The 15298-nt window shown below is 42.9% G+C and overlaps 1 protein-coding gene across 11 annotated transcripts in view; it reads right to left on the minus strand.

The window, feature by feature from the left end:
* The window catches only part of LOC144112092 (uncharacterized), a 179791-nt gene that overhangs the window by 150109 nt on the left and 14384 nt on the right, over window positions 1-15298 (minus strand). For 8 of the 11 annotated variants that reach the window (XM_077645172.1, XM_077645164.1, XM_077645165.1 and 5 more), the window contains exon 2: window positions 6825-7068. In XM_077645172.1, coding sequence (XP_077501298.1) covers window positions 6825-7068 — 244 coding nt within the window. The remainder of the gene's footprint in view (window positions 1-6824; window positions 7069-15298) is intronic. The other 3 variants (XM_077645169.1, XM_077645168.1, XM_077645163.1) reach the window with 2 other exon arrangements.

The following is a 15298-nucleotide window of genomic DNA, read 5'->3' on the forward strand; positions in this document are numbered from 1 at the left end:
GAGTATAGTTTACGGGACCTGTGTTTCTAGTGATGTAATTATGGACATTATGTTAGCCTTAAACCTTAACCAAATTGTGTGTGACTGCAACCGTAAAAATGCTCTGTTTGATTTGTTTTTTATCAGTGATTTGTTCTCTAATGGTGAATTGAGAGTTGAACCTGGTATTTCAGATCACCATTTGTTTTTTTTTTTCTTGTCCTACTGATCACGTTAAAAGTACACGAAATTTGTCTGTTGCCTATGTCCATGATTTTGATCGCTCTGACGACACTTCTATTATTGACTATTTGGATATGTGTTAATGTGTACCAATGAAGGTGGCACACACAGCTTATGGGAACGCCTCAAGAAGGGCATATTATTTTGCACCGCAAATTTTGTACCTCGGCGAAAAATTAGAAACAAGCGTCGGAGCCCCTGGGTGAGTCGTGATGTTATTCATATGAAGCGGAGACTTAAACGTCTTAGGCGACATCCCTCTTTATGTTCTCAGTATTTGCAGAAATTAAAACACGAATTAGCACAGGCACTGTCTACATCAAAATCCCATTACTTTAAGGTCACCCTTCCTTCATTCATAAAAACAGATCCGAGCAAATTTTGGCGATACCTTGGTCAACAAAAGGAAGCCTTCAAAGAAATTAGAAGTGAGGATGGGAGCCTCGTCACTGATGTGAAGGGTATAGCTCAACAGTTTAACAGGTATTTCCAAAGTGTTTTCGGGAGCCTTTCAGATATGGTCGTTGATGCACCCAAACAATCCATCGATCCTAACGAAGTTCCTGTTATTTCCACAGAAGGGGTTCTCTCTTTGCTGCGTAAAATAAATATTCGGAAGGGCCATGGTCTGGACGACATTCCAAATGCCTTTCTAAAGCGTTACGTGCTCCAGGTCTCGGAGCATCTGGCTTAACTTTTCACTTTGTCTCTACAAACCAGTGAGTTGCCAGAAGATTGGAAGAAGGCTCATGTTGTGCCAATTCATAAAAAAGGGGACAAGTTACTTGTAACTAATTACCGACCGGTATCTATTATCTCTACATCCTGTAAGCTTCTAGAGCACATCGTGGCCCGCTTAATAATTGACTTTTTAAATGAAAGAAATATTCTGTCACCTTTTCAGCATGGATTCAGGAAGAGTATGTCGACCATCACTCAACTAGTTGCGACTATTGATAATTTTCTTAGAGTGCTGGATAACTCGGGACAAATTGATGTTCTTTTTTTGGCTATGGCTAAAGCTTTTGATAAGGTGCCACACTCAAAGCTCCTTAATAAATTAGTTACTTGGTATTCTGTTTTATCTTATTGAATGGGTCAGAGCATATTTAAGTGGTAGAACTCAGTGTGTTGATGTGAATGGTACTCTTTCTGAATCCCTGTTACTTCCGGTGTTCCCCAGGGTAAGGTGTTAGGACCTTTGCTGTTTTAATATATATAAATGATTTAATAGATACCATTTCTCCATCTGTGTCAATTCAATTCAATTCAATTCTTTTTATTATCATTTCTTCAGTACAGTACATAACATCACTGTCTGGATCCTTAGCCAAAGGCTAGTTATGGATCCATGCAATAAAAGCAAAGAGATTAGTGAGGACAAATGATTTCTACTGCATGCCAAAATAATACACATAAGAATGGTGAAAAAATGCAAAGCGTACAAGCAAGATGGTTCAAATTACAGAAATACAAGAGGGCTCATGACAAAAAACATATGAAGACAGGAACAGCATTTTTTATACAAAATAAACGCAGTTGCCTTAGAAGTGATTATTCAATGACATATGAATGGCAAACCCAACATAGACACTACAGAGAATAATAAGAGACAATCACTAAGCGATTTGCATTGTAAATCAGGTAATTATTTGTGACAGAAAAAAGGTCTTTAGTGAAATATAAGGATTGGACGTTGCAAAGACTGCACAGGGGATTTTATTCCAAGTTTTTACCCCTTGATACTCGAAGCGGCGCTGGCCATAGTCATTGCGAGATGTAGGAACCAGAAATCTTCCAGAAACAACCAGAAACAAACCAAGAACCAGAAACAATAAGATTGTTTGCAGATGACTGCGTTGTATATAAAGAAATAACAACCATCAATTGCTTCAAGAATCTTTGCTCAAAATATGTCACTGGTGTAAGGAATGGAACATGGATTTAAATATAGATCAGAGTGTACTTCTCAGAGTTACGAGAAAAAAAAATGTTAGTCATTATCAATATTGCCTTCACCACAGCCACACTAGAGAGGTTTCACAATATAAATATCTAGGAATTACTTTTAACAACCGATTAACCAGGGGAACTCATATTTCTGAGATCTGTTCAGCCGCTTTCTCTAAGCTTTGTTTCTTGAGACGTAAATTAAAACATACTCCTAAAAATATTAAGCTTTTGGCTTACAAAACTTTTGTCAGGTCCAAACTTGAATACGCTTCTGAAATTTGGGACCCGCACACCAAGAAATATATCTATCAACTAGAGCTCATCCAGAGGAAGGCAGTACGTTTCATTTTTCATAAATATAGAAGGTCTGACTCTCCAACACAGCTCACGAAAGACAATAACATTCCATTGCTCCGTACGCGCAGAAAAGTTAACCGTATTTCTTTCCTTCATAGAATTATAGCTGGCAAGCTTAGCATTTCTCCCCCTTCATTCCTCAGGCACTCCACTGCTCGAAGGACCCGCCATAGTAGGGAGCACTCCTTACAGCCTCTTTTTGCCAAAACAAATGCATTTAAGCACAGTTTTTTTCCCTCAAACAATAGCAGATTGGAACGCACTCCCTGAATCGATTTTTAACTCTCCTAACGTGGAACAGGCGCTAAAACCTTTTTGCTTAACTAAAAAGGAAGTGACTATTTTTTTTCCCCTTTTTCAGCATGTATTTTTTCTCTTTGCTATGTTTATCTTCTTGGTTTCGTTTTTGCTGTGTGTCACACGCAATGTTTTCACGTGGTGTTGTGATTTAAGTTTTTTCACGCCCCTCCTGCTTGGGCCAATGCTGGTCTGCAGTATTTTGAAATAAATAAATAAAATAAATAAATAAATAAATAACAACAAAATCGAAGTAAACGTGTTGTGCGCATAGCGCGACGAAATAGAACCACACAATCCCCCAGAGCGCTCTTCCTAGCGTGCACATGCGAAAGGCAGCAGACTGGACAGACCAACCAATAAGACCCATGAGCACTCTCCCAAAGTTGCTTGACGGAAAACCGCTGTGTCCATGAGAATTTTGTATTCGCCCTTCGATTGTGACCGCATTCGGCAGTCAGCAGGAGCCAAGCGCTTGCTCGGAGCCCATATCACCTTTTGGCATTGGCCTTTGACTTCAGTCGTCCTGGTCAAAATTTTGAAATATCCGTATTACTCCCGAAAAATGCTTCGAGATAAAGGGGGCAAATACATAGCACCTATGGGAGGTGAAGGCAGGGCGTAGAAAACATTTGACTTAACCGATATTTCGGAAATGAGAGTTGAGTTAACGAGGGTTTACTGTAAACGTATAGTTGTCACTGGCGGTCTGGTTATGTTGATTACAGTCTTGGGAATTATGCACCCGACAGCGCATCTTTTTTTGTCCCCCGAAGAGGCTTCTAACGCTATTACATTAAAACACAGCCCAAATAAGTGTCCACCTGCTGGAGACCCAGATTGCCAAATTTGGCATAGAGAACCTCTTTTAAACTGCAACAATGGTCGAGGACGGTGTTTATGAGGTGGTCTGTAGCCAGGTGGTACGACATCATCAGTGGTGCTACAGATAAATATTAGAGGTGTGTAAATATGAAATTTTTGGTTGCAAAGCTAATATGAATAACAAAAACTGGCTTTGCGGTAAATACGAATATAATAAAAATTTGCTGTGAATCGAATCGATAATTTTCGAATAATTTCGAATGTCAGTACAGCTAGTTCAAACTAAAACAAATGCTTTCCTACGAAATGTAGCTATGAAAAGAAACAACAATATTGCAAAAAAATATTGTTTTCACCCACCATCAGCATAATTACTAGCCTACCAGGCATTCAATACTGGCGGGGAATCGCAGTAGAAATTGTAGACTAATACCCTGTTTATAATGCTTTGGACGACAGTTTAATTCAGTTGAAAAAATCTAATACCACAGTTGACTTATTGCTGGCACGACAAAGGCATCCGTTGCGTCTATTATACCTCTGTCCATTTGTTTTTTTTTTACTGGAAACAAGAATCAATTTTAAAAATCACCAACTAGATAATACGAAAGTTCTGTGTAGTGTCATATTATCTCTAATTTTTAGCAGTCGCTTTCTTCGTCCTCACTACCACGCGATTGGCGTATCGGGAAGGTCATTCCAGTCTACAAGAAAGGTAACGTACATTAGACCAATTCTTGAGTACGCCTCAGTAGTATGGGACCCGTATACCCAGAAAAACATAACACAGTTAGAAAGCATTCAAAGAAAATCGGTTAGATTTATATTCAACTGTTATAGCTGGCAAGTATCTCCGACGGTTCTTCTAAACAACGCAAACTTAGAGCCATTAAAATTGAGACGGTATAGGGACAGACTGAAATATATGTACCTACTATATCATGATATGCTGGGAATAGATAAGGATGTGTACATTAATTTAGTTTCTAAGCGCCCAACACGATCTAATCATTCGAAAAAAATTAAAGAATTTTCTTGCAGGACTAACGTGTTTAAAAACTCGTTTTTTCCACAGACAGTACGTGAGTGGAATGTGCTCACCTGGAGTACAGTGGAATGCCCGACGGTCCAGTCATTCTGCGGCATGCTTAACAGTATTGAAGCAAAATAGAATTACCATCGTGTCGTTGTGCGCAATGCCTTGAGTGCTTCATATGCATGATTGTTTTCATTGTTTGTACATTTCGTTTCTTGCTCAAGTGACTGAGCATGCGTGGTTGTGTCATGCTGCTGTGTACGCGCCTTGTTGTTTTTGTCGCGCTTTACTTTTCGTTACTATTATTATTGCTGGATTTCGTCTCTTCTTCTCACTTAAATTCTTGCGATGTTTTTCTCTATGTTCGTTTTCTTGATGTATTATTGATATGCCCACTCCTGCCTAAGGCCTCAAACTGAGGCCGGCAGTATCCTGTAAATAAATAAATAAATAAATAAATAAACCGATCATCACCCCATTATCATAGATTTTGAAAAAGTGTTTGATAAAGTCCCTCATAAAGTCCCTCAGTTGCTCTGTATCGATTGCAGCACTATGCGAAAATTACGGCCTGATAGCATTAGCGGCGCAGCGTCTCCGATTGCATCAGCTTGCCTCCCCTGCCCCTTCAATACACCTGCTACGGTAAAAAATCAGTGCACTGAGCAAAGCAGAATGTCATCGTGAAGCACAGCCTACAGCAGCAGATTTAAATACAGAAAAAATGTTTCTATGCTCAATGTAAAACGACTAAAGCTATGCAATCGCTGGAAATTACCATGTATCCTAAAACAAATACTGCATGAAAGTTTTCGTGCTGGGCACGCAAGCAAGCAAGTACTAACATCGAAGCGACTGAAGAACAAAATCACTCCGAGTGTTATTGAAGTAATTTGGAACAACTCCTGCCTGGTGAATTGTTCTTAAGAGTGTATTTATGTTTCTCAATCATTCTTATAGATACATTGTAGGAGCCTCACAGTTGTATATGCTGCGGGGGAAATTGTCAACAATGCAGAGTGGTTCGTATGATGTCGCCTGACAAAATACTTGCTTTTTTGGGCATCAACCGCTGGCTGGTAGACGTGGTTTGCAGTCTGGACTGTGCAGTGAGTAAACATGTTACCATATACGTATGCCACGAGTAGCAAAGCTGCATTGCGTTAAGCAAATCAAAGCTTCTACGACAAAGCAACCAACAAATAAGGCGCATGCGGATTTTCCGCACTCATCCAAGTGTCTGAGTTTATCACTGCAGCGCTCTTATTCGTGCGGCCACGAGGGAAACAAGTAGAAAACACTCTTATCGTAGCCCTCTTCAGTGCAGCACTTACAAAACGCCGCTGGTTTTTTTTTCAGCCGGCCTTCCGCACCTCTAGCCGTGGTAGCTGCCTACCAAAAAGTTCCGCGATGGCCGATAGGTGGTGCAGGGAAACTCCAGTGCAGGTTCCCTATGGTGGCACAGGATCAACAGTTGCACATGAAGATTGCCTGCCGTTTCCTATGCCTATCCCAAAGCTGCATCATCCTTCACAACTCTTCGAGTGCCATTTTGGCTAATAATGTAGCATGCATAATCGATGGCTACGTTTCACCAGATTCATTCACTGTCCCAAGCAGCACCGCGAGAAGGGCGGCAGCAAAAGAAGGCAGAATGTCAAGAGTTGTGCAACTGGTTTTGGTACATGCCAGAGCAAAGACAAATACTGTGCAATATTAGCATAGACATGCAGTTCCAGGACAGTGGGAACGATGAAAGAAAAGAGAAAGCTGTAGAGACTGTGAGGGGGCCACTTTTGATCCCTGCTGAGCACTTTGACCAATTCTGGTACCAGGAGGGCCAGTGCCCTTTCATGCTCAAAAGACAAAACTTGGCACAAAAGATGTTTCAAGACCCTTGTGGGTGTGATATGGGCAATGGTCAAGCCAGTGAGTGCTCTCAGCTATTTTGTAAATGGCTGAAGTGAGCATGCAAGAAAAAGCTGATTTTCAGATTTTAATTCCCCAATGCATCAACACTGTTTGGGGCTTCCACAGTGCACTGAGTGAATACTAACTGAGTTCTGTTCAGGAAGAGGTTGCATAATGAAACACGTGCAATGAGCCCCCAAATCAATATTACATGGAAACGTACCTGAGCACAAGCCCGCCTGCTGGCTGGTGGCCACCGTTGAAGTGGGTGTCACAGCTCCAGCGCCTGTGAAAGAAGCGGTGGTCCCAGCACTGCTGTTTTCAGCTGGGTTGCCCCGCACAAGCATCCGGCGCCGTTTGGGCACTTTCCGATGGCTGAACAGGGTGGGGATGGCAAACGGCTTTAGCTTGCGATCCGTGCGCCTTGGCTCATACTGATCTTCTTCAAAGTGCGCCTGCAGGAACAACTGCAGTCACGTGCCCATCTTGTAGAGCACACCCGATCTTTTCCCCCAGACAATCATTAAAGTGACTGGACTTGAGGTAATGATGAAGGGGCTTTTCTGCTCTTCTAGTGGCTACACAGTCATCGCCCGTCTGCATCATCTGCAGAGCTCCAATTTCCCATGTTTAGTACTCACCACTGAGCTTTGGCTCGGGATATAGCAAGCCAACTGTGCGCCCCCACCATTCTAGAGCAAACGCTGACACGCACTGAAAATCACACCAGAACTATAAGCACAGGCAGAGGCAGCAAAAAAACATATCACCACTTATGCTGCTGTTTTTTTCATGCCTCATATGACCTAGACACGCCTTAAACGTCATAGCCATCATTTGGGGAGAAGAAATTCAATTACAAATTATTTAGTGGTCATAGGCAAATACTACGCGGTGGTTCATATATTCTAATGACATGCACCATTACGAAGAAAAGTTGTGTTGTGTTAGGTTTTATGCATATAAGCAGCAAGGTTTTCATGCACCAAACACAAGGCTGAAAAAGTCTGTTGTAATTAATTGACTTCAATTTATCAAATCTATAGTTTGTTCAAAACATCTGATGCTTTCGAAAACTTAAAAATAACGGACAAATCAACAGACGTGTTGTTTTATAGCACATAAGCAACTAAGAGTATCATGCATCAAGCACATGGTTCAAGTGTCTTTTCTTTGTGCTTAATAGACCCTAGTTTTTCAAATTCACAGTTTGTTTAGAACATATGTCTCCTTCAAGAACTTAAAAAGCATGTCTCAGATCAACAAGTGGATGTTCACCTAAGAGTAACAGTGGGTGAAAAGGAATGTGTTCATCGTAAAATACAGTAAAATATTTTTTCTCCGAGTTTCTGATTTTTATGCATGAAAATAACGTACAGTTAACTAACAGTTCCATCTTCACATATTCCACATAAAATTTTGTTGTTTTTTCACTAAGATTTTATGTGTCACGTGTGTGTCCAATGCAAAGACAGCATAAAATTACTTGGACACAACGTTCCTGCTTGCAAGACTTCCATTCTCCCAAGGTGGGCTTTACAAAGTGCATTTTGGATTGGAAAACGTTTATTTCATCAAAATGCAGATGCAGACGGTCCATGCTAGATAGCCTCCAGCCCATGGCTAACAGCGACCTTAGTGGCCCACTCGGTGGCCAAGGCTTGAATGCCCGGATCCGAGCTGACCAGAACAGCCTCCCAATGCTCAAGAGAAGGAGTTTGTACTAGATCCTCCGGTAGAGGTTCTTCTTTACATTGCCATAATATGTGATCACATGTGGCTGTTTCACCACAGAACCTGCACTCGGGGTCAAAGTCATCCAGGTACATTTTTGCCAATAGATAGGGGCTAAGAAAGGACCTCCTTTGCAGTCTCCTCCAGGCGGTCTCTTGCGCCTTATCCAACGTTTTGTCAGGTGGCAGAAATTTGTACCTTTCCAATTTGTAATGGCTTGTGACAATGTGGAAAGATGCCAGCCCCTCCTTGGAGTAATCCATGGATATGGACGACCCACCGACTCAGGTGACAAAACCATGAGCTATGTTGTGGGCCTTCTCGTTTCCCCGATTCTCCAAGTGAGCCGGCACCCATGTCACCTCAATTTCTTTGTAAGGTTGCATGGTCAGTTTCAGTATCTGTTGTGCCGCAGTGATTCTGCACCCTGCAAAGCTACACACGGCCAATTTAGAATCCGGGAAGATTGAATCCGCGTCAGTGCTAGCTATGGCTAGTGCCGCAGCTACCTCTTCTGCTGTTTCTGAAGATTTTGTCACTACCGACCCCAGGGACCGCAGCCGCCCGCGCACATCCACCACCAGCAGTGCGAACGCTCCACTTGATATGCATTCTGCCGCGTCTAAACAGACACCTCCTTCGTTCGTTCCGTATTTTTGTGTAGAGCTATTACCCTAATTCTCCTCCTTCCTTCGTGGTGTGAAGGGTGCATATTCTTTGGCGGTGGTTTGATCCTCAGTCCCTTCCTAATGAGCTTGGGTATCTGTGTTTTTGTGTCCGTGGGTGGAAGTTCTACGCCTATCCCTAGACGCTCTAGTATGGCTCTGCATGCATTGGTGCGCTTAAGCCGTTCTGTTTGCATTGTGAGGTGGGCCTCCTTTATCTCCTCCAGTGTGTTATGTAGTCCCAGTCCCAGGAGTCTTTCTGTCGATGTGAAGTTCGGCAGCCCCAAGGCTGCCTTGTATGCTTGCCTAATTATCGCCTCGGCTTTGCCTTTCTCCACGGCATGTAGCTTAAGGTATGGAAATGCATACACCATCCGGCTCAGGACAAATGCCTGCGCTATCCTGCAGAGGTCTTTTTTACACCTCTCCTGCGGTTGGCGATTCTTCTAATTGACCTAATTGACATATTAACTGATGTTTTCAAGTTTTCCAGGGTTTTTTGTTTTTCCTGTTAGCTTGTAGATACAGTCCCAAGATCCTTATGGTCAGCACCTCCTTGATAGGAAATCCCCCCCCCCCCCCCCCCCCCCCACACACACACACACACACACGCTAAGCAGGGGTGGGGGCGCTTGTCTCCTGGAACCACGACCTCTGGGTTTGTCTCTGATGACCAGGAGCTGCGATTTTTGGTGTGAGCATGTCAGGGTTGCTTTACCTGCGAGCTCCACGATAGTGTCTACCGTGCTCTGCAGCGTTTCCTCTATCTGATCATCGCTGCTGCTGGTGATCCAGAGAGTGATGTCATCTGCGTAGAATGTATGTCTCAGTCCGGGTATGGCTTCTCGCAGGGGTGGATTTTTTATGAGGGAGAAACTGAAGAGTGTTGTATTGGGTTTAATGGTGCATAAGCAACTAAGGTTATCATGCGCCAAGCTGAAGGTATAAGAAAATGTTTTCTGCAGATTTTTACAAATATGTGAAAAAATATGACGGTGTAGGAAGCTTAAAAAGTTATTTCCTTCTAAGTAGTATTGAGAGCAAAAACAAGATTTATAAATGGCTAACATTAAATGTTTTAAAAGAGGTCGGGTAACCTTATCAGCCGTCCTTGGATGGGCAAGGAACTGGAGGCTCCCAACCAATTCAAACAAAAACTTCAGCCTTTTTTTCAGGAATGAGGAAAGCAGCCGAGCCGTATCAGGCGAAGCACTCGGTCATGATTTCATATATTGAAGAAAATCTGCTTCTGTTAAAAATCTAGAAACACAAGACATGTCCACAATTGCATTCACACCTAAGAGCAGTGCTGGGTGGAAAAGGATGCATTGGTTATAAAATGGAGAGAAGCACTTTTTCCTTAGCTTTTCCAGTTACGAGCATGAAAATAAAATGTGATTAGCTGTAAGTTCACTCCACATGTACAAACTAGTTTGTCCTTTTTAGTTAGAAGAAAGCCGTGTGTAATGTGTGTGCGGCCTATACAGAGACGGCAGATAATGACTTCCTTGAAACGATTCTGGTGCACACGACTTCCATCCCTCCATGGGAAGCTGCGTTGGCTCAGTGGTTATGGCGCTCGCCTGCTGACCCGAAAGACACGGGCTCGATCCCGGCCGCGGCGGTCGAATTTCGATGGAGGCGAAATTCTAGGTGCCCGTGTACTGTGCAATGTCAGTGCACGTTAAAGAACCCCAGGTAACCGAAAAATCCGGAGCCCTTTACTATGGCGTTTCTCGTAGCCTGAGTCGCATCAGGATACTAAAACCCCAAAAAATTACTTCCATTCACCTAGAACTAGTTTTATTAAGTGTACCTTGTTATTTACTTCGTTGTTCCAAGCGAACTGCCATTTTTTTCCTTGCATTACAATGTAGTAATTTCATGCAATCCCTATAGGGCATATTTACATTTTTAATTTGCTGGCCACAAGCGTGAGCAGCGCACAAATCTGCTCTTTCGTTGCTCTTTATGCTGACATGACTAGGTACCCAGCAGAGTCTTATGCTTTGTCCTTGGGCTATGGCTGTTGTAATGTTGATCCATGGTATGTGGGTGTAGTGCAAAACGGGAAAAAGGACAAAGAAAGACACATACAACACAGGCGCTCTTGTGTTGTATATGTTGTGTAATGTTGTGCATGAGGTCGCCAAGCAGCGGAGTTATTGCATTTCCAAAATGAAGGGGCGTAAGCACACTTAGCAAGTCTGTGTAAATAATTCTGTTGAGGAAGTTCTCATTTATCATTTCTTCTATGACTACACAGATGGCGTAGCATTTGGCGGTGAAGATGGATGTACACTGTGGAAGTCTTACTATACTATTTCAAATTCCTTGTACCACTGCGCTTTCAACGTAAGCGTATGTTTTCGAAGGATCTGTAGAATAAGCTATGAAAGTACTGTATTTTTCCTCGAGTGCAAGAAATTTTTGTAATATAGCTTATTCTGGAATTTGTTTTTTGTGAAACTGCGTAAGAGTGAAATCACAAATTTCAGAGAAATTGTACCATGGCAGCCGTGAACCTCGCCTTCGAGCAATGTTTGGTAATACGTCTAGTACGCAGAGGTTCTGGCACATCTTTTAAAATCGCAATAGCAGTGGCCGGGTAGCTTGCGGTTGATTGTTAACGAGCACTCTAGATGGGCACTTTGTAGCGATGGGATAACAAACATGTTTGTGCAGTGAATGGATCTTTAGAATGTACGAGCATGTGAGTATGGCTCTTCTGTCTGTTCATTGGCCTCTACATGGAGACTGTCTATGGGTGATGTCCTCCATGCACCAGTGGAGAGACGCAAGCCTAAATTATGTACTGGATCCAGTCGTTTCAGGTACGATGGTCTCGCTGATCCATAATCTATACAACCATAATCTAAGGTACAGCGTACTACAGCGCGATAAATTTGTAACAGACATGTCCTATCGGAACCCCAGTGTTTTCATGAGAGTATTTTTAGTATAGTCAGGTATTTAGAAGCTTTTTTTTTTTTCAAGGTGTTTATGTGTGGCAGGAATGCGAGTTTTTTATCAAAAGTTATTTCCAAAAATTTGTGCTCAACTTTTTCTGGTATTGTGACTTCATTCAGATAAAGGGAGGGATCAGCGTGCAGTCCTCTTTTCAGCAAGAACAAAACAGCTGCTGGTTTTTGCATGGAAAACTTCAAACCATTTTTATCTGCCCATGTCGTTAGTTTGTTTACTGTCAGTTGTATTTGTCTCTGGCATGTTATGTTTGAGGATGTGCAGGCTATTTGAAGATCATCGACGTAGACTGAATATATGATGGACTTGGGATTATTTTAGCTATGGAATTCATTTTATAATAAAGAGGGTCGTGTTTAATGTACACCCCTGAGGTACTTCATTCTCCCGAATGAATTTTCTCGAGAGCGTTGAGCCTAGGCGTACGTGAAAAGACCGGTAGGAAAGGAAGTCACTGAGGCAGTTTAACATCCTACCCCGGATACCTAGGTCGCGGAGGATCCCAAACCTCCGAGTTGTATCATACGCTTTCTCCATATGAAAGAAGACGGTAAGACAGTCCTGTATGAGCATAAAAGCTTCTCTAATTGTGTTTTCGAGACGAACTAGATGGTCGGTTGTTGAGCATGCCCTTTTAAAACCACGTTGATGGATGTCGAGAAGTTCGCGGGATTCAAGGACAAATGTTAGTCTTATATTCAGATCGCTCTCAAATGATTTGGCAAGACAGCTTTTAAGTGCTATTAACCTATAGCTTTCAGGGGAAGTTGGTGGTTTTCCAGACATCATGGAATCGCAGCGCTAGCAGACAAGGACACAGGGAGGACACAAACACACACTTGCACTGAAACCTCGTAGTGTCATTCCTGAAACTTGGTTTTCCAGGTTTCAGGAATGAAACCTTCCTTCTATGAATATTTTAATAAGAACGGAAAACTGGGCGAGTTGGTAGGGATTCATGTTAAACTGCGCAAAAAAAAAAAAAACGAAGACAGAGAACAAGAAGGCACGACACGGGCACAGACTATCAACTGATTATTTATTCAAGGAAAAGGAATATTTTGTTAAAGAAATTTAACAGTGCCTCTATGGCAGGCTAGGAAAGATGGGCAAGCATTTGATAGTGGTATCTGGTTGGGTCCTGGAACAGTTTTTTTGCTGGCAGACAGTACTCTATTTATTTCTTGGAGAGTAATTAAATCATTGCATTCTTGGTTTACACCTCCACTTGTTGAAATTATTTGTTTTTCAGCTATATTTTTGTATTTTAGGAATGACTGTGTATAGCGAGATGAACTGGAAATTGCAGTGAGGTGTTCCCCCAAAATGTCTGCCTCACCCTTTATGCCTGTTTGTGTGCCAGGTGTTGTCAAAAAAGGAATTGTGAATGGTGAGAGGGTGCCATTTAACTTTCGAACTTGCTCCCACATTTTTTTTTTGTCATTTGACTGTTTATAGAAGAAACAAAACTTTGCCATGAGCTTTTCTCTGCACTGCGACGAATTTACCGAGCTTTGGCTCTTGCCTTTTCAAAATCTACGAGATTCTCTAGTGGTGGGTGCCTACGAAATTTTCCCCAGGCTCTGTTTTGTAGTTTTTTTGCTTCCTTGCAGTCTTTTGTCCACCATACTTTGTGGTTTTGTCACGCCACTCCTGAAGACTGGGGAACAGCTAAATATGGGGCAGTTAATATGCAATTTGTGAACTTTTCATTTATTTTGTGAAATCCTAATCCAGGCGTTAGAAGCAGTCCAAAACCAAGCTGCTCGCTTCATAACATCCAACTATGATTCTCGGCTGAGCGTTACCAATATCAAATCTTCCATTGGTCTAACCCCCCTGTCATCACGACGTAAGATAGCAAGACTTTGCCTTTTTCACAAACTTTATTATAATTTCCCGCAATTACGTAAGAGCCTTGTTCTGCCCCCCTTGAGATCCTCCCGACGTTTGTTTAATTGCAACAGTGTTCAGCGTATTCATGGTACCACTAAAGCTTACAATAATTCATTTTTGCCAACTGTTATATCCGAGTGGAATGTACTCCCTGACGATATAGTCAATGAAACCAACTCAGTAAAATTGAAACACTTATTGACTGCTTATTTCTCTCCTCAATTCCTGTAGAATGCCTTTTATTTACCTATTTATTGTCTTGGTAATTTCCATGCGTTTACTGTGTTTATTTGTGCTTGCCATTTATATTTGTGTTCTATCTTTGTGACCCGTTATTACCATTTGTTCCCCCCCCCCCCCCTTACGTAATGCTCCATTGGGGCCTTTAAGGGAAAATAAACGATGATGATGATGAAGAAGGGCATGATCCTAGCCGTGCACACTACCATCACTGAGAGCGAGAGCTGACCTGGACATACCAGAGACTCTGTCGCCGACGTGGCTTTGCCGATGCCCGAGCGCTGACCTAAGCCCTCGTTACATTTGGTGGAGGTTCGGTTTTCCATCCCCGTACAGCCCTGGACCTCCGCAGCCGCACACTACCGACATCCGCTATGCCCGCTATACCCGAAAACGCCAACCATCAAGACGTGCAGGTGAGCTCCCCAGTCCTCTGTTCCAGCTCCCTCCAACAGCGGGACCCCGCCCTATTCAGCGGTACTGACGATCATGATGTTGAAGACTGGCTCACGTCATACGAGCGGGTGAGCACATGTAACAAGTGCGACGATACCACCAAGTTGAACGTCATCTTTTATTTGACCGACGTTGCCAACCTGTGGTTTTGAAACCACGAAGCAGACTTCTCCACGTGGAGAGCTTTCAAGGCGAACCTCACCGAAGTTTTTGGACATTCTGCTGCGCGCAAGCTGCACACCGAACACTGCTTGCACGAGCACTCTCAGCAGTCGAGTGAGACGTTCACAAGCCACATTGAAGATGTGGTAAACCTTTGCTCGCGCGTCAACGCCCAGATGTCCAAGGCTGACAAGATCAAGCATATTCTGAAAGGCATCGAGGATGACTCCATTCAGATGCTGCTGTCGCGAGATTTCCACACCGTTGCCAAAGTCGTCAGTCTCTGCCAAAGCTACGACGAGCTGCGCAAGCAGAGGCTAATCAGTCGCCAGCAACCAAGCCTGTCGAGTCGCTTGCCGGCCTGTCGGCTGCACTTGACCACTCGCAACTATTGGCACACACAAAAGATTTCATGCGTGAGGAAGTTGCACGTCAACTATCGCTTCTGCCATTCCACTCCGTGCAATCTTCGTACCTGGCGCCCTACCTTCGCACTGTCATAAGCAAACAAGTGGCTGAGGCCCTTCCACCGGCCCCTCTGCCAGCACCAGCACAGCAG

This window comes from Amblyomma americanum, unplaced genomic scaffold, assembly GCF_052857255.1.
Source record: "Amblyomma americanum isolate KBUSLIRL-KWMA unplaced genomic scaffold, ASM5285725v1 scaffold_52, whole genome shotgun sequence".
Classification (NCBI taxonomy): Eukaryota; Metazoa; Arthropoda; class Arachnida; order Ixodida; family Ixodidae; genus Amblyomma; species Amblyomma americanum.